This window comes from Aquarana catesbeiana, linkage group LG12, assembly GCF_042186555.1.
Source record: "Aquarana catesbeiana isolate 2022-GZ linkage group LG12, ASM4218655v1, whole genome shotgun sequence".
Classification (NCBI taxonomy): domain Eukaryota; kingdom Metazoa; phylum Chordata; class Amphibia; order Anura; family Ranidae; genus Aquarana; species Aquarana catesbeiana.
In genome coordinates this window covers 231,776,882-231,799,042 of record NC_133335.1, presented here as the reverse complement: position 1 = coordinate 231,799,042, position 22,161 = coordinate 231,776,882, and the positions used below count along the sequence as shown (strand labels likewise).

Here is a 22,161-nt window from a genome sequence, read left to right as displayed (position 1 = left end):
GAGGAGCTTTGGAATGAATTGGAACACCGACTGTGAACCAGGTGCTCTCATCCAACATCAGTATCAGACTTCAACCCTGCTGAACACCTGTGGGATGAATTGGAACTACGATAGAGAGCCAGGTCCTCTCATCCAACTTCAGTTCTGGCTCATAAGAACCCTACCATTATTGGTAACTCTGCAAGTAAAGCACACATCTAAGAGTCCAAGAAAGGGCCATCCATCTTTGAACCGTTTGGCCCCCCTTCAAATTATTGAGTTTAGCATAAAAATATATGGTTTGACTAGTTTCGTGTGGCGGAAATCAAATATCCTGCACAGAACCCTGACCTCAACCCTACTGAACACCTTTGGAATGAACTTGAAAGCCGATGGTGAGTCAGGTCTTCTCATCCAATATCAGTACCTAACCTCAATCCTACTGAACACAAAAGGTATTAATACCAATGCCAACTGTGAGCCAGGTATTCTAATCCAACATTAGTACCTGACTTCACAAATGGGCACCAATTCATACAGACAACCTCCAAAATCTTGTGGAAAGCCTTCGCAGAACAGTGGAGGATGTAATAGCAACCAAAAAGGGACCAACTACGTATTAATAGCCACAGTTTTTGAAAGGGATGTCCAACCTGCTGATCTACACTATATGGTCAAACATTTGTGAACACCTATATGCGCTTGTTGGACATCCCATTTCAAAACCATGGCCATTAATATGGCCTTGGTCTCCCCTTTGCACCCATAACAGCCCCCACTATTCTAGGGTGACAACGATTCCCCAGTTGTGCTTCTATATTATCATTCTATCCCTTGCGTGCTTCAAAACTGCTTTTGGTTGGTCAGCCTGTCAACATTTTAGTAGACTTCTCTTAAAGCGGTTGTATACCCCGCTTTCACATTTTTACCTACAGGTAAGTCTATAATAAGGCTTACCTGTAGGCAAAATTAATATCTCCTAAACCTGTATGGTTTAGGAGATATTCACCTTGCATGCAGCCGCTGACGTCAGTGGCATATACGCTCTGAAGGTCCGGCAAATTCTGCCAGAAATTCAGAGCCCCTTGACAGAAAGAGGACTTCCGCGCGCATGCATCATCGCGGCTCCGGCCACTCTGCTCCCTCAGCGGTGACCGGGAAGCGATGCCGGCGATTCGTTCGAAGGTAAGCATTTCATAATGAGCTAGTATGTGCTGCATACTAGCTCAGTATGCCTTTGCCTTACAGGTTGTTTTTTTGGGGGGGGGGGGGGGGGAATAAAGCCACTTTAAGCCAACACCTGGTGGGGTAAATGGAAGCCTACATGAGGTTGGAGGCTTGAGGACTCCATCATAGGTTCATGTGACCAGGCGACACCAAAAGTGCACAACTGAAAGACAGTTGTCACGCTATGTAATAGGCAGAGAAATAACAAGGGTTTACATGGGAAGATAACCAGGTAATATTTTACTCAAATCTTCAGATTGAAAAAAAGAAAAGAACTTTTGTAATGGGATTAACATTTTAACACTCATAGGAGATTATCGGTTGGCTTCACATACACTTAGGAGGTCAACATCCCAATAATCACCTATGAATATCTTCTCACCTGACTTTCTCTTTAAGATCTTCAGGAAAGTCATCACTATTCTTCCAGCATATCAGTAATTACAAAGTATATCAAGAATGATTTGATTCTACACGGAGAACGCTCCATTCTTCCGCTAAACGACTCTTTATTTTGGAACGGTGTTCATAAATCCCTGTTTGGCTTTATCAAGTTTTTTTTTTTTCCTTTTTATTCTGTGTCTTTGAGTATGCGTTTCTCCAGAGACGATCGCACAATCAAGTCATTGTTGCATGAAAATATAACTAATTTCATAGCTAAACAGAAGCGAGAGCTGTTCCTGGCAAAGGCTGGAGCCTGATAACAGACGGGATTTTTGGCAATCGAGTCAATAACCTGGCTACACCAACCGCGCGTTACCAACCAGAGAACCAGAGCAATGACACTGGGAAAGGCTTAGCAAAAGAATTTTGGACTAACAGCTTCAAGCGTTGGTATGATTTATTAACAGTATTAATTAAGTGTATCAATAGTCAAAACTTTTATTTTTACGTTTTGGATAGAGTAGGAAGCGTTAAAACCCTTGTGCAGTTATTTGTGTACCATTGGTACCAATGATGTGTACCGTTGGGGAAATTTCTCTTTAGAGACATAGGCAAATAACCGTAGGAAAAACTTGTCCAGTCATTCATTTCATATTAGAAAATACTGATTTCTGCCATTTGCCCATTTAATAAATGAAGGTACTGTGGCTCGTGCATGGGTACAGAAACCAGAAGACACCTTCCATTAGCCTGGCTTCAGAGAACAACTAAACTGAACACTGATTTCTGATTGGCTGCAGGACTCTTGATCTTTGCACTATTTAATTAGATTAGTCTTTTGTGCTGTGACCAGCGAAAATTTGTTTGCAGATGCCCAAGAGCTGTCAATCGTCTCTCTGTGCCGGCTCTCCAAAGCTTAAATAGATTCTGCAGGCACATTCGTGACAGTAATCACTTTTTGGCGGAGGGGAGGATTTGATTTCAAGCAGGGCAATCTGAAGTCCATCTCAAGAGGCTGCCGGCAGCAGAAGAGCCCTCTATTCATGGCCAAATCCAATCAACGCATGGTAATGGCCAGAGGAGAAGATGGCAGAAAAGGCAGAACGATAACAAGCAGACTAAAGAGCTGAAATAGAGACTAAAGAGGAGAGAAAGAGGGAGCGCATAGGAGAGATAGTGGGAGCGCAGAGGAGAGAAAGAGGAAGAGCTAAGGAGAGAACAAGGAAGAGCGGATGAGAGAAAGAGGGAGAGGCAAGAAGAGAAAGAGGGAGCGCAGAGGAGAGAAAGAGGGAGAGCAAGAGTCCAAAGAGAGAGAATGGAAAAAAAGAGAGCAGAAGAGAGAAAGTGGAAGAGTGGATGAGAGAAAGAGGGAGAGGCAAGAAGAGAAAGAGGGAGGGGCGAGAAGAGAAAGAGGGAGCGCAGAGGAGAGAAAGAGGGAGAGCAAGAGTCCAAAGAGAGAGAATGGAAAAAAAGAGAGCAGAAGAGAGAAAGTGGAAGAGCCAAAAAGAGAGAAGGAGAGCAAGAGGAAGAGCCAAGAAGAGAAAGAAGGAAAACTGAGGAGAAAAAGAAGGAGAGCCGAGGAGAGAAAGAAGGAGAGCTGAGGAGAGAAAGAAAGAGAGCCTAGGAGAGAATGAAGGAGAGCCTAGGAGAGAAAGAAGGAGAGCCTAGGAAAGAAAGAAGGCAAGCCGAGGAGAGAAAAGGAGAGCCAAAGAGAGAGAAGGAGGGCAGACAAGAGAAAGAAGGAGAGCCACAGAGTGAAAGAAGGAGAGCCGAGGAGAGAAAGGAGAGCCGAGGAGAGAAAGAGGGAAAGCCAAGGAGAGAAAGAGGAAGAGCCGAGGAGTGAGAGAAGGAGAGCCGAGGAGAGAAAGAAGGAGAGCCAAGGTGAGACAGAAGGAGAGCCGAGGAGAGAAAGAAAGAGAGCCGAGGAGAGAAAGAAAGAGAGCCGAGGAGAGAAAGAAAGAGAGCCGAGGAGAGAAAGAAAGAGCCAAGGAGAAAAAGAGGGAGAGCTGAGGAGAGAAAGAGGGAGAGCCAAGGAGAGAAAGAGGGAGTGCCAAGGAGTGAGAGAAGGAGAGCCGAGGAGAGAAAGAAAGAGAGCCGAGGAGAGAAAGAAAGAGAGCCGAGGAGAGAAAGAAAGAGAGCCGAGGAGAGAAAGAAAGAGCCAAGGAGAAAAAGAGGGAGAGCTGAGAGAAAGAGGGAGAGCCAAGGAGAGAAAGAGGGAGAGCCAAGGAGAGAAAGAGGGAGTGCCAAGGAGAGAAAGAGGGAGTGCCAAGGAGAGAAAGAGGGAGAGCCAGGAGAGAAAGACTGAGAGCCAAGGAGAGAAGGAGGGAGAGCCAAAGGAGAGAAAGAGGGAGAGCTGAGGAGAAAAAGAAGGAGAGTGGAGGAGTGAAAGAAGGAGAGCCGAGGAGAGAAAGAAAGAGGCGAGGAGAGAAAGAAAGAGCCGAGGAGAGAAAGAGGGAGAGCTGAGGAGAGAAAGAGGGAGGGGCGAGAAGAGAAAGAGGGAGCACATAGGAGAGATAGTGGGAGCGCAGAGGAGAGAAAGAGGAAGAGCTAAGGAGAGAACGAGGAAGAGCTGATGAGAGAAAGAGGGAGAGGCAAGAAGAGAAAGAGGGAGGGGCGAGAAGAGAAAGAGGGAGCGCAGAGGAGAGAAAGAGGGAGAGCAAGAGTCCAAAGAGAGAGAATGGAAAAAAAGAGAGCAGAAGAGAGAAAGAGGAAGAGCCAAAAAGAGAGAAGGAGAGCAAGAGCAGGAGCCAAGAAGAGAAAGAAGGAAAACTGAGGAGAAAAAGAGGGAGAGCCGAGGAGAGAAAGAAGGAGAGCCGAGGAGAGAAAGAAGGAGAGCCTAGGAGAGAAAGAAGGCAAGCCGAGGAGAGAAAGAAGGAGAGCCAAAGAGAGAGAAGGAGGGCAGACAAGAAAAAGAGGGAGAGCCACAGAATGAAAGAAGGAGAGCCGAGGAGAGAAAGGAGAGCCGAGGAGAGAAAGAGGGAAAGCCAAGGAGAGAAAGAGGGAAAGCCAAGGAGAGAAAGAGGAAGAGCCGAGGAGTAAGAGAAGGAGAGCCGAGGAGAGAAAGAAGGAGAGCCAAGGCGAGACAGAAGGAGAGCTGAGGAGAGAAAGAGGGAGAGCCAAAGAGAGAGAAGGAAAGTTGAGGAGGAAAAAAAAAAAAGAGAGAGAGAGCTGAGGAGAGAAAGAGGTAAAGCCAAGGAGAATAAATGTAACATTGAGAAAGGAGAGCAGAAAGGAAGACTGAGAGAAAAGCAAAAGACAGCAAGAAAAAAAAATGGAGAAACAGAGATGAGAGTCATAATGATGATTGACAGATGAAATAGAACTCCAGAACAGCAATAAAGATTCACGGAAGAGAAGAGTAATAAAGTAGGTGGGTAGAACTATGAAACAGATATCTCCAGGACCCGACACACAATCAGCCATATACAAGACACCGCAATTTATTCTGCAGACTCCGGATACATATAGCAAATGGATCTGTTCCAGCTTTGCTCCCTGAATTCTAGGAATAGTGCAGATGTTCTGTGTACTGTGCAGTGTAATATCTATATTTATATAAAGTGTATCAGAAGACTGGCATGAGGCAATACAGGATCTGTACCCCAAAATAGCAACTCCAGCAATAAAAAAGAAAATTATATTTTCAAACATGTCCAAAGCCTGACTGCAACATTTTAATTTTAAGCAATTTCTGCAGTCAATATCATATAACTACTTTAGCTGCAAAAATACGACTATATTGTCAGTGCGGAAAATGTATTATGTGGTCGAGGTTGTACTTTACCTATCGTCTTTTCTTCTTGCTCCAGTACCAGAAACACGAGTCTTTCAAAGCTTCGCAAACTTTATATAAACCAATCAGGAGGATGGGCAGGGATGGAAGGCGACTGTCACTACAGCGCTCTAATTTCAACTTCCATTAAAGTAAAAAACGTAATTTTTATATATACAGACACACAGTATAATTTGGTTGGTTTTGAGCAGTACAACTTCTAGTACCTCCTTGATGGTTGATCTGGGCCACAGCCATGGCAATCTCCAACTGGTCACTTGTCTTGTTACCACGCAACTGAGGAGGTTCAGCAATGAAGGGACAACCAACTTGCCATGAGTTCAAGGATGTTCATGGGAAACCGGGCTTACTACCCAGCTTAAAAGGCTGGCATCTGTCCAATATCCCACTTTGATAGAATGTTCAGTTGCAACGGTCTTGAGTTAAACTGGGCATGTACACTATATTACCAAAAGTATTGGGACACCTGCCTTTACACACACGCAAGCTTGAATGGCGTCTTAGACCGTAGGGTTTAATATTGAGTTGGCTCCGCCCTTTGCAACTATAACAGCATCAACTTTTCTGGGAAGGCCGTCCACAAGGTATAGGAGTGTGTCAATGGCAATGTTTGAATATTCTTCCAGAAGCGTATTTGTAAGATCAGGAACTGATGTTGGACAAGAAGGTCTGGCTAGCAGTTCCCGCTCTAATTGATCCCAAAGGTGTTCTATCGGGTTGAGGTGAGGACGCTGTGCAGGCCAGTCAAGTTCCTCCACCCCAAACCAGCTCATCCATGTCTTTATGGACCTTACTTTGTGCACTGGTCCAAATCATTTGGTGGAGGGGGGATTATGGTGGGGGGTTGTTTTTCAGGGGTTGGGTTGGCCCCTTAGTTCCAGTGAAGGGAACTCTTAAGGTGTCAGCATACCAAGACATTTTTTTGACAATTTTATGCTCCCAACTTTGTGGGAACAGTTTGGGGACGGCCCCTTAATGTTTCAACATTGCGGACCAGTATACAAACAAGGTCAATAAAGACATGGATGAGCGAGTTTGAGTTTGAGGAACTTGACTGGCCTGCACAAAGTTCTGAACTCAACCCGAAAGAACACCTTTATGATGAATTAGAGTGGAGACTGCTAGCCAGGCCCTTCTCGTCCACATCAGTGCCTGACCTCACAAATGGGCTTCTGGAAGAATGGTCAAACAGTCCCATAGACACACTCCTAAACCTTGTGGACAGCCTTCCCAGAAGAGTTGAAGCTGCTAAAGCTGCAAAGGGTGGGCCAACTCAATATTGAACCCCACAGACTAAGACTGGGATGCCATTAAAGTTCATGTGCGTGTAAAGGCAGACGTCCCAATACTTTTGGTAATATAGTGTAGAACTTCCTTGAAGGAGGCTACCATCAGGCTAAGACTGGGATGCCATTAAAGCTCATGTGCATGCAAATGCAGGTGTCCCAATACTTTTGACAATATAGTGTATATCCTATGTGGCTCTCGAGGAATATATTAAAATGTTGTGCCCGGAGTTCAGCTTTAAAGCCAGCCTTCCTTTTTATTCAGTGTATTATCAGTCTAGTCCACTAAAACACAGAGAGCAAGGTTCCATGCATAATTAAAGCGCCCCCCCTCCCCTTCAATCCCTCCAAATATCTTAGCAACTGATTTGCTAGATTCCTGATGAGCCTTCCACTGTCGGAGTTAATTTGGGCCGCCTGCCTCCTCGCCCAATCCCTTTTGGCGATAAGGAGAATTCAAGCTTGTAGCCGAGGCAGCCATCGGAATCAATACTCATCAGGGCTCCTAATTTACAGCGAGCGAGTTCGATCGCAAGGCGAGGAACCCGAGAGAGGCGGCAAAAAAAAGTCTGGTTAACCAGCGCGCCGAGCTCGCCCCAACTCTACTACCGGGACCCGCTAATGCCAGCTAATCCGAGCTAATCCGAGCCAACGCACATTCGTAGCCGCAGAACACCGTTCCGATCAGCCGAGGGAAAACTCCACCGATAAGTGTCTATAGAATCGTATTGTCTGCAGGAAAACAATCAGGTCCTCCATCTTAACACCTTAGCGCCAATCGCACGCAAATATGCGGCTTCTCGGAGGGCGGGCCTTGGCGCAGAGCGGCCCGCATATTTGCGTGCAACAGCCTCTCCCTGCGTGCTCCCGGTGTAGTGACCAAGCTGCTCATGGAAAGCTCCCAATCGCTGATCCGGATTTTTCCAATCATGTGACCACTGTGACAATTTTGAAAGAAAAACTGTAAAAACTGTTTCTTTTTTTTGCTATAATACATAGCCAAAAAAAAAAATGATAAAAAAAAAAAAAAATGTATTCATCAGTTTAGGCCGATATATATTCTTCTACATATTTTTGGTAAAAAAAAAAAAAAATACCCAGAGCTGTTAACCCCCACAGTGCCCGTGTTTCGTCACATATGGCGACCCATCAAATTTGGCTACCCGCTGGAGTGCGCATGCGCGACGCTGCCAAATGCGTTCCAACACTTTTAAAACTTTACGTTTTAAAAGTGTTAAAAGTGACGAAAACACTTTTGACACTTTTTATTTTTTTTAAAAGCTTTTAAAAAAAGTGTTAAAAGTGACAAAAGTTTTATAAGTGTTTTAAAAAAAATAAAAAATAAAAAAAGTGTCAAAAGTGTTTTTATCACTTTTAACACTTTTAAAACGTAAAGTTTTAAAAGTGTTGGAACGCATATGGCGGCGTCCCGCATGCGCACTCCAGTGGGTAGCCAATAGTGATGGGTCGCCATATGTGATGAAACACCGGAATTTCAGCAGCAGGAAGAGGACAGGGCGTCCCTGCAGTAAAGATTTCTACAGAATTCAGCAGGCTGCAGATTGTGCGACATCCTTCACTACAGGCAAGTCATGTAACTAAAGCTGTACAGAGAAATTTTTTTTTTTTTTTTAAAGTAAACGTCAGCTTTAAAAAAAAAAAAAATGTGTAGGATATCCTGCGCTACCTTGCAGGTATTGATATATGACTTGTTTTGTGATGGGTGGCAGCATACAACCCAATTGTGTTCCCACAATGTGAATCAAATGCTGAGAGTGTATGTTGTTGGTGGGAATCTCGTGGTGATGAAGAAGGAAGAATTCGGGGGCCTCAGGTATCTCTTGGTCTGTGAATTTTTGCACTATGCGACGTACCTCCGTCCAAAAAGGGCGGAGGGTTCGACAGGAACAGAAGACATGGAGCCAGGCTGCATTTATAACGGGCACAGGTCAGGCTGCATTTTTAATGGGCACAGGTCAGGTTGTATTTTTAATGGGCACAAGTCAGGCTGCATTTTTAATGAACACAGGTCAGGCTGCACTTAATGGGCACAGGTCAGGCTGCATTTTTAATGGGCCCAAGTCAGGCTGCTTTTTTAAATGGACACAGGTCAGGCTGCTTTTTTAATGGGCACAGGTCAGGCTACACTTAATGGGCACAGGTCAGGCTGCACTTAATGGGCACAGGTCAGGCTGCACTTAATGGGCACAGGTCAGGCTGCACTTAATGGGCACAGGTCAGGCTGCATTTTTAATGGGCACAGCTCAGGTTGCATTTTTAATGGGCACAGGTCAGGCTGCATTTTTAATGGGCACAGGTCAGGTTGCATTTTTAATGGGCACAGCTCAGGTTGCATTTTTAATGGGCACAGGTCAGGTTGTATTTTTAAATGGGCACAGGTCAGGCTGCATTTTTAATGGGCACAGGTCAGGCTGCATTTTTAATGGGCACAGGTCAGGCTGCATTTTTAAATGGGCACAGGTCAGGCTGCATTTTTAATGGGCACAGGTCAGGTTGTATTTTTAATGGGCACAAGTCAGACTGCATTTTTAAATGGGCACAGGTCAGGCTGCTTTTTTTAATGGGCACTGGTCAGGCTGCATTTCATGGGCATTGATAAATATTTTAGTACACCATTTGGTTCAGAATATTTTTTCTCTTGTTTTCCTCCTCTAAAACCTAGGTGGTCAGGTGCGTCCTATGGAGCGAAAAATACGGTATATTTGTGTATTCACTGATATAATTCACCAAGGACACGAAGGAGGGAGGTTTCAGATTTTGTTTGACACTTCTAAGGGCACTAGGAACCAACAACATACACTCTCAGCAAACGTCAGCTTTTAGAAACACAATCTGATACAAGAAAAAGGCCAATTGGACAATTTCAATCTTCAAACAGGTGCAGTGATGGTGAAGCACCCTTTGTTCTGCGGTGGCATCGCTTCTTTGCACCGCTGGGATGATCTATCAGGGAAGACGTCGGACCAAACATAAGTTGTTGGGAGATACCAAGTTGCGTACACTTCCCTCATTTTGCACTGGTCTTTTGCGAGTCCCCCCCCCCCGGCAGTGAAGGAGTTAGGCAGCATCTCGAGATGTGAAGAGGCGTTTGGATCGTTATGGTTGGCGCAGTCTGACTCACAGCTTGTGCCTCTCTCAGCTGGCAATACCCAAACCTCTCGCAGTGATACGTTTTTTTTTTCCAAATTAAGAGAAGATTCCCAAGCATGAAATCAGCCCTCCAATCTTGCTTTGGGGAAATCTATTCAGCATCGTTAGATCTGTGCGGAGAGCGAGGACACACTAAAACAAGCCCGAGGGTGATGAAGAGAGAAGTTGGTGATGCCTCGGGGAGGAAGGAAAGCGAAGAGAAGCCGGAGACGGCTGGAATTGGCTGCTTTATACAACGCTTTCGTTTTGAAATTTTGCTGCCCTGAGCAAAAGTTCACAATGACGCCTTTCCATGCAGATCCACCCGTCTTCCCACCGACCACGTTATATATAACAGCAGATCGTTCCACATGCAATTGGTATCCTTAGCCAGGTGCAGAGGTTGGTAACAGACTTACTGGCTGGATAACCTGATGAAAAATATCATACACTGCTTGCTACACTAAAATGAAACACACAATAAGGCTAAAATTTTGAGGACACCTGACCATACACATACCGTATATGAGCTTGTTGGTCATTCCATTCCAAAACGATGGCCATTAATAAGGAGTTACCACCATCCCCCCCCAATGACCATTAACATGGAGATCCCACCTTCCCCTCAAAGCCATTATTATTGAGTTCCCACCCTTCCTGGGGTCCATTACCATGACGTTCCCACTCTCCCTCCATGGCTATCAACATGGAGTTCCCACCCTTCCTTCATAATAATTAACATATAGTTTCCACCCCCCCCCCAGGTCATCAATAAGGAGTTGCCACCCTTCCCCATGACCATTAATATGGATTTTCCACCCTGCCCATGTGGCCAATAACATACAGTTCTCACTTTCCCTCCATAGCCAATGATATAGAGTTCCCATCCTCTCCCAAGGCCATTAAATAGGAAGTTCCCATGTTCCCATCCCCAACCCCCCCCCCCCCCCCAAGACCATTACCATGAAGTTTCCACTCTGGCCCCATGGCTTATAACAGAGTTTCCACCCTCCCTTAAATCATTAACATATAGTTCTCACTCTCCCTCCCATGGCCATTAACATGGAATTCCCACCCTTCCCAAAGGCCATTACCATGACGTTCCCACTCTGGCCCCAAGGCTATTGACATGGGGTTTGCATCCTCCTTCCAAGGCCAATAATATGGAGTTCCAACCCTCCCCCAAGGCCATTAAATATGAAGTTCACATTTTTACCACAAGGCCATTACCACAAAGTTCCCACTCCCCATGGCTTATAACAGAGTTCCCACCCTCCCCTCATAATAATTAACATATAGTTCTCATCTTCTCCATTGGCCATTACCATGGAATTCCCACCCTTCCCAAAGGCCATTACCATGAAGTTCCCACTATGCCCCCATGGCTATTGACATGGGGTTCACATCTTTCCCCCAAGGCCATTAAATATGAAGTTCACATTTTTCCCACAAGGCCATTAGCACAAAGTTCCCACTCCCCATGGCTTATAACAGGGTTCCCACCCTCCCCTCATAATAACTAACATATAGTTCTCATCTTCTCCGTTGGCCATTACCATGGAATTCCCACCCTTCCCAAAGGCCATTACCATGAAGTTCCCACTCTACCCCCATGGCTATTGACATGGGGCTCACATTTTTCCCACAAGGCCATTACCATGAAGTTCCCACTCCCCCTCCGTGGCCAATAATATGAAGTTCCCCTCCTCCCCCCAATGACTCCAACCAACCATTCATTGGAGACACCTGAATGCAATTATCTGAAGGGGTGTCCACACACATTGGGTCATATAATGAATGAGTTTGGAGAGGAATGACCCCTTCTTGGACTCACAGATGTGTGCTTTACATTCAGTTACCAACAATGGTAACGTTTTTCTGATCACGAGTCCCAAGAATAGGACTGATGTTGGATGAGAAGACCCGGCTCATAATTGGCATTCCAATTTATCCCAAAGCTGTTTAGTAAGGTTGGGGTCGGGGCTCAGTGCAAGACACTTGAGTTCCTACACCCATCACACCCGTATGAGCTTGTTGGCCATCCCATTCCAGAACCATGGGCATTAATATAGAGTTGCGCCGCCCCCACCCCCCACCCCCCCATGTGGCCTTTAACATGGAGTTGCCTCCCTTTGTGGCTAGAACATCCATCACTCTTTTGGTAAGACTTTTCACCAGATGTTGGTGGTTGTCTGTCAGAATTTGTGCCAATTTGTGAGGTTGGGTACCGATGTTGGATAAGAAGACCTGGCTCACAAATCCGGCCTCACATTGGGCACCAAAAAAACGAGAACATGGCCATTATTATAGAGTGCCCCCCGCCCCCCCATTGTGGCTTAAACACCCTCCCCTCTTCTGAGAAGGATCCCTATAGTAACTGTGAGGTCAGGTTCTGATGTTGGATGAGAAGACCCGATTCACAATCAACATTCCAGTTCATCCCAAAGTGGATGAGTTCCTTCACATCAAACTGGTCACATCATGTCTTTATGGAGCTGGCTTTGTACACAGAGGGACAGTCATGGTGTGAAACAAAAGGGTAGAATTCGCACGATTTACTCTCACCTCTTATTCCCCACTATATGTCACCAGAATAAATGGTGGGGAAAATCTACCCAGCTGAGACACAGCAATAAAAACCTCACAGAGTGTCCAACTCTTCCCCATTATAACCACAACTCAAAGAAAACTTTATATTCACTTTAAGCGTACAGTATGCATGTTCAGTAATGTGCAATTTGGGGGGGGGGGACTGAGGAAATGCTTCCTCCTCCTTCTACAAAGTTACAATGTACAGTCTGATCACTGGGGGCGATGGGAGACATAGGAAACTTCCTCCTCCTCTGATCACTGGGGGGGGGGGGGGGGGGATGGACTGAGATTTCCTCCTCCTTCTACAGAGTTACAATATACAGCCTAATCACTGGGGGAGGGGAGACTGAGGAGATGTTTCCTCCTGCCTGCAGCAGACCAATGACATCATTTCAGCCTACTCAGTCACTGGACTGGAGCTTAGGAATGACTTTATAACAATAAAAGGTGGAGGTTTTCTGAAAAAATGATACAGTTCATGTATTTTATGACATAACTGAACTCAAAGTATATGTCTTTTTTTTTTTTTTACTTACTATGTAACTATGTCAGGATATTATTCATGTAAATTTTTAGATTGTAAGCTCTTGGGAGCAGGGCCCTCTGATTCCTCCTGTATCGTGTTGTATTGTAATTGTACTGTCTGCCCTCATAATGTAAAGCGCTGCGCAATCTGTTGGTGCTATATAAATCCAGAATAATAATAGTAATTTTGAATAATAATAATAATATAAATTCTGAATAATAATAATATAAATTCTGATTATTATTATTATTATTATTATTATTAATAATATTAATAATATAAATGCTGAAAAATAATAAATATTAATAATAATAATAATATAAAATCCTGAATACAATTTATTTTATAACAATAATACAAATTCTGAATAATAAAAATAATGTTATATATTCCAAATAATAAAAAATAATAATATAAATGCTGAATAATAATTATAATAATATTATAAAATCTGAATAATAAAAATAATAATAATATAAATGCTGAATAATAATAAATAATAAAAAAAAAAAACAATTAATAACAATAATATAAATTCGGAATAATACAAATAATATAAACCCTGAATAATAATAATATAAATAGTGAATAATATAAATTCTAAATAATAAAAATAATGTTATATATTCTAAATAAAAAAATAATAATATAAATTCTGAATAATAAAAATATTATAAAATCTGAATAAAAATAATATAAAGGCTGAATAATAATAATAATAAATAATAATAAAAAAAACAAGTAATAAAAATAATATAAATTCTGAATAATAAAAATAATATAAACCCTGAATATTAATAATATAAATGCTGAATAATAATAATATAAATTCTGAATAATAAAAAAATTATTAATAATAATATAAATTCTGAATAATAAAAATAATAATGATATTAATTCTTAAATAATAAAAATAACAATATAAACCCTGAATAATAATAATAATACAAAATAATAATAATATGATAACTTGTAAATTTATGGAAGGTTCTCTATAATGAGCTGCATGTACCTAAAAAGTTGCCTTTGGAAGTGTCAGTTCTTAGCCCCAGGAGACCTTCATTTAAAAATAACCTTTACTTAATAAATTGAAAAGGGGCTGCCACTGCCGACCTAATTCTGAAAATGCCTTTTGCCTGGCTGTTCCTGTATGATTTTCCCATGCAGCTAGTGAAGGTAAAGACTCTATGGATACTTTGTTGCTCATTCCTGGATCCCTGCGATTACTCGGCACACAAAAGCTGCGTATTTATCGCTCCGCAGTCCTCCGTGGCCCGTTCATCTCCAGCGGTTCTCGAATTAGTCGCACAACTTGCAGAGAATAAAGTCACCATTTGCGGACCGGAGATTACAAGTGGCTGGCACCAGCCAGATCTCCTTCTCACGGCACCGCCGGCGACTCATCAGACAAAGAGTTAAAGCGGCACGGCGCGAGTGCGCGGGGAGCTCCGACAACGCTGCGCATGATATATTAAGCAACATGTCATTACTCACAGGAGCATCATTAATTACAGTGTCAGGGCTCCCACTTATCTTATAATTAAAAGACTGCATTACATATTTAATCCCTCCAATCCCCGAGGTGTTTGGCATGCTCAGCGCCGGGGAAGCGAAGGGATAAGAGAAGGAGAAGAAAGGCGAAGGATTGCGGAAGAGAAGGCGGAAAGTCGGAGTGGATGAGCCGCCGATCGGCGCGTATTCTTGGGAAGAAAAGACGAGCGCAGCTGGAGGTGCGAGTGCTGGGATAGAAATCCGCGCTCGTCTTATCGCAGCGAAGTGTCGGCAGATCGGCGACTGGCAGGAACTGCGCCAAACCTTCAAACACTTTCAAGTGTACTTGTCGTATTTAAATGTAATAAGCGGCTCGGATCCGACTCAAATTCGATGGCTATCTGACGAGAACAGGAAAACCCAACTAAATGGTGTTTCTTTCTTTAACCCCTTTAGTCCTCCTTTACACTGGGGGGCCTGGTGGTGGGGGGGGGGTTGGCGCGGTAAAATCAGCTGCCACGTTTACTGTAAAACCTGTCCCATTTTGCAGGCTTTAATAAATAATATGTTTGTTCTTGGGTTGATCCTGCCAGAAATCCAGTGTTCTTGTAACTTCCTGTTAACTGAACTGAAATCTCATACAAAGATTTCAGCTTTTCCAGTTCTCTTCTGTGAACTACACATCACCAGCCTTTTATTTGGGGAAGATTAGGAAGGGGGGTGTTTGTAGTCCACATTAGGAGAGCAGCCTAGGGTGACAACACTGTTCCTCCATAGATAAAGTACAGTGACTGAGCGTTGTCACCCTAAGACACTGACACCAAGATAAGGCACTATTCCTCCCACTGATGCCAACAATGGGGCACTATTCCTCCCACTGACGTCAACGATGGGGCACTATTCCTCCCACTGACGCCAACAATGGGGCACTATTCCTCCCACTGACGCCAACAATGGGACACTATTCCTCCAACTGACGCCAATGATGGGACACTATTCTTCCCACTGACACCAATAAAGGGGCACTATTCCTCCCACTGACACCAATGATGGGGCACTATTCCTCCCACTGACGCCAATGATGGGACACTATTCTTCCCACTGACACCAATAAAGGGGCACTATTCCTCCCACTGACACCAATGATGGGGCACTATTCCTCCCACTGACGCCAATGATGGGACACTATTCTTCCCCCTGCCACCAATGATGGGGCACTATTCCTCCCACTGACACCAACGATGGGGCACTATTCCTCCCACTGACACCAATGATGGGGCATTATTCCTCCCACTAATACTAATGATGGGGCAGTATTTTGCCCACTGACACCAATGACAGGGGCACCGTTCCTCCTCCCGCTGGGGGCACTGGGGCATTTTCTACTTCCACTGGCCTCACTCCGGCCCCCCTAAATACTGAATGACAGTAATTTGTCCCTTTTGGTTAAAAGCTTTGGAGCCCCTCCCCCCACAAGACGCTCCAGCCCATCTCCAAATCTTCAAGGGATTCTGATTCAAAAATTAAAAATCCATCAATCTGCAGCCACATTTCTATCCGGGATGAGAAGCAATGCTGGTAAAAGTCTGCCTACAGCTGCAGTCCCCCCCCCCCCCCCCATTATGTACGGCAGGACTGGGAAATGAAAAGTCGCCGTAACAAATTCCAGTCGTGACGGCTCTCCGGTCAGCTCCAGCGATGGCACATCCCTGCTGGGTTGGCGCCCCGACCAAAACAAGCGGAGTAAAATCAGGATACAGAGGAGTAATGGGCTCGGTGGGTCAAATAAAGAGGCTGGCAACCTTTTTTTCCTGGGAAGGTAATTCTATTCTGAGCCGCTGTCGGCAGTTTAATCTATATGGTAATCTCCCGGCATGTTACTCGGCTGGTAAATAAATAAAAACAACAACATACTATCCGAGCCGCAGATGAGAGAGCGCCGAGTGCGGAGCTGGGGGGTTAAAGATGCCCAAATACGATGCGTCTTGTGCAGCGGCGGTGGCGGCGTGTGCGTACGGCCACTGCCAAACTCCCACCAGTCAAGCAGGCAAAGCGCACCTTCCGAGCGGGTAAGCTGGATGCCAACCTGGCAGCCAACGGGCAGCCTGCCCGCCTTTATGAACTGCTCTAACAAAGAGCCAAGTGATTATTCGGCACGCGGTGATGAAAAGACAGATTGGGACAGCTGGTTGCAGGAGGGCAAATGCCGCATGAAATGTCCTTCACCTGGATATCGTGCTGATCTAATGACTGGAATGGCTTTTGACCAAGAACATTTAGGTTGAAGAAAGTAATAAAAGCAGGGACAGCCAGGTGAAGGGTTAGGAGCTGGTCAGCATTGGCTGCAGTAGATCCTTCCTCGGCCCCTATCACACCTTGTTCCTTCCAATAGAGCACATGTGTCAGACACGAGGCCCGGGGGGGGGGGGGGGCCAAATCCGGCCATTTTATGTGGCCCTCGCACCTCCCCTGCAGCTGCGGCAACCCCTTCAACCGTGCCCCCACCTTATCTCAGCAAATCGGCAGCAGAAAGGAGGACAGAACTCCTCTTCCAGATCCTGTGCATCTCCGTGCAGCTGTTGAGAGGTTTGTCTCTGTGCCGCCCCCCCCCCCCCCCCCGTCTCTGCACTTCCATCAGAGTTCCTACAGATCTTGCGGCTCTCTTTGCAGCCACAGCACCTCTAGACTCAGCCTCCCCAGGTCTCCAGCTCTCCTCTGGTCCTCCTCCAGACTCTGCACTTTCTGCTTCCCAGCTCCGCCACCAGTTCTTCCCGGCAGCAGCATAAGGTAAACTGTGGTGCAGTGCACTGTGACGTAAGGAAGAGTGGAGGGCTTGACTTCTGATGGTGGGGGAGGGCTCTTGACATCTGCTGTAAGGGGGGGGGGTGCTTTGGACATCTAGTCTTGCAGATACAACCGGCCTTTTGAGGGCAACCATAATGCACGTGTCAGCCGGCGATGGAACTGAGTTTAACACCCCTGCAGTAGAGCATCTGGGTGTGGCATTCTGCCCACGGCTGAAGAGCTCAGTTGGCAAGGGACAATAGGGCTTCCAGGATACAATGTAGGTAATGCTGAGGCCTCCTATTTGCAACGGCCAAAACCACAAACCACCCTACCCCCAACCCAACCACGAACTGAGTCACGGTTTCAAAGCCAAGTATGTGCAGGGATCAGGGCTTCTTGCAAATGGCCCAAAACATTGGCATCGTAAAAGACTTCATGCTGGGCTCCTATTGCAGGCTACTAGTGGATTCTGAACTCCTATGGAATCAATGGTGTGCCTAAAAGGAACCTTAAAAAATAAATAACAGCTGTGCTTATAGGAAGGTACGACAAGATGCCTGCAGGTACCCCTTCATTATGTTCTTTCTGTGTGGTCTGGGATCTCCCAAAATCTATCCACAATCTGCAAGTACACTATATAGGAGGGTGGAATAATACTGCGCAAAGATACAAACTGAATATAGCAGCCGCTACACTAAAATGTGACAAAATCCAACACAAGGGGTGTGAAAAAATGTAGCGCTAACAAAATATGTGCACAAATGATAAGTGCAGAGAAGTGAAAAAATATGATGAGTCCAACATATAAATAAACAGTAGTGTGACTGAGTCTCTAGCCCCAAATCCTAACTGGGAAATGGGAAAACAAACAAGTAGAAGTCCTCAAACAATGAAGTATGAATCTTCTTGGCATGCAAGGAATGATGTGAAACATCCACAATGGTGAATCCGGAAAGTGAAATAAGATAGGGTACTCTTACCAGTGCAGGTGGACCCGGATGTCAGCGACACCGAATCATAAAGGCTTGAATGATCGAATCTGTGGCTCTTTCCAATGAGGGTAGAGGTCCAGGATCTTCCACGGATATCTCCAAACGACCTCAATGAACTCAACCGGACCGGGAATGCGACATATCCAAAGGAAACTCCACAGCAGCTCTCATCAAAAAACGGTGTATGTGAAAGAAGAGAGGGGGGGGGCTCCAATAGTGCAGGCTTAAGCCCCTGTAGATGTCCCGTTTGGACGAAACGTGTCTGGCTACGCTTGCTGCTCCCCACATTGCTTTTTATTTATCATGATCACTTTTATCTGTCATTGTGGTTTTAATAAACCTACCTTTTTGACCCACACTATTGGAGCCCCCCCCCCCTCTCTTCTTTCACTAACATCGTTTTTTGATGAGAGCTGCTGTGGAGTTTCTTTTGGATATGTCGCATTCCCGGTCCGGTGGCGTTCATTGAGGTCATTTGGAGATATCCATGGAAGATCCTGGACCTCTACCCTCATCGGAGAGAGACACAGATTTGATCATTCAAGCCTTTATGATTCGGTGTCGCTGACATCTGGGTCCACCTGCTCTGGTAAGAGTACCCTATCTTATTTCACTTTTTCCTTGCACGCCAAGAAGATTCATACTTCATTGTTTGAGGACTTCTACTTGTTCGTTTTCCCATTTCCCAGTTAGGATTTGCGGCTAGAGACTCACAGTCACCCTACTATTTATATGTTGGACTCATCATATTTTTTCACTTCTCTGCACTTATCATTTGTGCACATATTTTGTAAGTACACTATATAGCCAAAGCTTGTGGTAACCTGAGCATCACACCAAAATCAGCTAGTTGGACATCCAATCTCACGACCCTTACTGTGCAAATATCACATGGTCCTAAGTATTCAGACCCTTTGCTCAGTATTTAGTAGAAGCCCCTTTTGATGAGTCTTTTTGGGAAAGATGCAACAAGTTTTTCACACCTGGATTTGGGGATCCTCTGCCATTCCTCCTTGCAGATCCTCTCCAGTTCTGTCAGGTTGGATGGTAAACGTTGGTGGACGGCCATTTTTAGGTCTCTCCAGAGATGCTAAATTGGGTTTAAGTCAGGGCTCTGGCTGGGCCATTCAAGAACAGTCACGGAGTTGTTGTGAAGCCACTCCTTCGTTATTTTAGCTGTGTGCTTAGGGTCATTGTCTTGTTGGAAGGTAAACCTTCGGCACAGTCTGACGTCCTGAGCACTCTGGAGAAGGTTTTCATCCAGGATATCCCTGTACTTGGCCGCATTCATCTTTCCCTCGATTGCAACCAGTCGTCCTGTCCCTGCAGCTGAAAAACACACCCACAGCATGATGCTGCCACCACCATGCTTCACTATTGGGACTGTATTGGACAGGTGATGAGCAGTGCCTGGTTTTCTCCACACATACCGCTTAGAGTTAAGGTAAAAAAGTTCTATCTTGGTCTCATCAGACCAGAGAATCTTATTTCTCACCATCTTGGACCTTCAGTTGTTTTTTAGCAAACTCCATGCGGGCTTTCATGTGTCTTGCATTGAGGAGAGGCTTCCGTCGGGCCACTCTGCCATAAAGCCCCGACTGGTGGAGGGCTGCAGTGATGGTTGACTTTCTACAACTTTCTCCCATCTCCCGACTGCATCTCTGGAGCTCAGCCACAGTGATCTTTGGGTTCTCCTTTACCTCTCTCACCAAGGCTCTTCTCCCCCGATAGCTCAGTTTGGCCAGACAGCCAGCTCTAGGAAGGGTTCTGGTCGTCCCAAACGTCTTCCATTTAAGGATTATGGAGACCACTGTGCTCTTAGGAACCTTAAGTGCAGCAGAAATTTTTTTGTAACCTTGGCCAGATCTGTGCCTTACCACAATTCTGTCTCTGAGCTCTTCGGGCAGTTCCTTTGACCTCATGATTCTCATTTGCTCTGACATGCACTGTGAGCTGTAAGGTCTTATATAGACAGGTGTGTGGCTTTCCTAATCAAGTCCAATCAGTATAATCAAATACAGCTGGACTCAAATGAAGGTGTAGAACCATCTCAAGGATGATCAGAAGAAATGGACAGCACCTGAGTTATATATAGGAGTGTCACAGCAAAGGGTCTGAATACTTAGGACCATGTGATATTTCAGGTTTTACTTTTTTCATAAACCTGCAAAAATGTCAACAATTCTGTGTTTTTCTGTCAATATGAGGTGCTGTGTGTACATTAATGAGGAAAAAAATGAACGTAAATGATTTTAGCAAATGGCTGCCATATAACAAAGAGTGAAAAATTTAAGGGGGTCTGAATACTTTCCGTCTCTTTGGTGAACCATTCCCAAACCTTGGTGATAATGATTGCAGATGGTGGCCAGACATGAGTCTTACCTGGAATGTTGTGTATGGTGATGGCCAAGATGAGAAGCATGATCCGTCTCCAGCTGTTCCCACCTTTGTTGGTGGGTTCTCGGGCACTCAGCAGTGACAGGTCATCTCCCGGAGAAGAAAGGGCTCCCTTTTTCCTCTGGTAAACATCACCATTCTCAATCTTATCTGTAGATACAAAAAAAGAGAAAACATAGAAGTAATGGAGTGAGAACGCTGGATTCCACAACTACAGACCTTTGACTTTAGCGTGCAGGAACTATATAAACATGCAGTGACAGTTACAAAACAGTTCAACTTACTAAACAAGACTCCTCTCCTCGAATGAAATTACGTTGATTTCACCGCACACTGTGAGCTTCTCACAAATGTGAATTAGTCAGAGAGAACCCCGCCTCGTTTCCTGCCTAGAGAAGGTCCATCTGCCAATGTCATCCACCAACAACCAGCGAGGTCAATGGTCCCATTCACGTACATGGCTGGTTTGTCTTTCCAATGGGCGACGGTCACCATGATTGATGCTGGATTTATTTTTTATTTTTTCATGGGGGAGGAGATTTGTTTAATAAAGAACTTGTGTCTGATTATTTACGACTGACTTTTTTGTGAATGAGTAGTGCCCCTTATTAATTCACGGAGGAATGGGGGGGGGGGGGGGGCAGATATCTGGGGGCCCTTTTATTTTAAGGGGGCTTCCGGATTCCAAAACCCCCCCTACTCCCCTACACCCCCACAACCACTGGGCCAGGGTTGTGGAGAAAAGGCCCTCGTCTTCGTCAACATAAGGGCGGTCCCATGCCTGGTATGGTTCAGGAGGTGCCCTCACTCTTCTTTCCAGGCCTGCCAGGCTGAGTGTTTGGATTAAGGGTCTGATATGGACTTGAGGGGGAACCCCCACACCATTATTCTTTTGTTTGGGGTACTCCCTTAAAATATGTACTGGATCCAAAGAGCCTGGGGTAGTGCCCAATCCCCCCCCAAGCACTTTTCTCACCAATTCTATGGCTATTAGCTTTAACAATTGGGAAATTGTCCTCTTCAACATGAAAAAGGGGGCCGTGTTGAGGCCATGTGACCTGGTAGGACTCAGAAGGCATGGTGTGGTTCAGGAGGTGCCCTCACGCTTTTTGCGGGCCTGCCAGGATGAGTGTTTGGATCAAAGGTCTGGTATGGACTTAAGAGGGGACCCCACATTGTTCGGGGTACCCCCTTAAAATCTGTACCAGATACAAAGAGCCTAGAGCAGTGCCCATCCCCCCCCCAGACATTTTTGTTCACCAATCTCTTAGTAATTAGACTTAAAAATTGGGAAATTTGATTGGACAGATTTAGCTCCCACTGACTTCAATGGGGTTTGGATCTAGGTGTGTTCAGCTCATCACTATTAACCAGTTCCCGATCACCCTATAGCAGTTTTACTGCTACAGGGCGGCCGCGCTGCGCAGGATCACATATATATACACATTATATATATGTGATCCTGCACTTTCAGGTACCTGATCCGAGTGCGCGCCGCCGGCGGCTCGCTGTCGCTGTGATTGTACACAGCAGGAGCTGATCAGCAGGTCCCATGGA

General features: G+C 45.1%; 1 protein-coding gene across 1 annotated transcript in view; it reads right to left on the bottom strand.

Annotated features, from left to right (window-relative positions):
• SLC39A11 (solute carrier family 39 member 11) overlaps window positions 1-22,161 on the bottom strand; it is a 404,839-nt gene that overhangs the window by 115,582 nt on the left and 267,096 nt on the right. Inside the window, exon 5 of the mRNA XM_073606902.1 lies at window positions 20,590-20,754. Within this exon, the coding sequence (XP_073463003.1) occupies window positions 20,590-20,754 (165 nt within the window). The remainder of the gene's footprint in view (window positions 1-20,589; window positions 20,755-22,161) is intronic.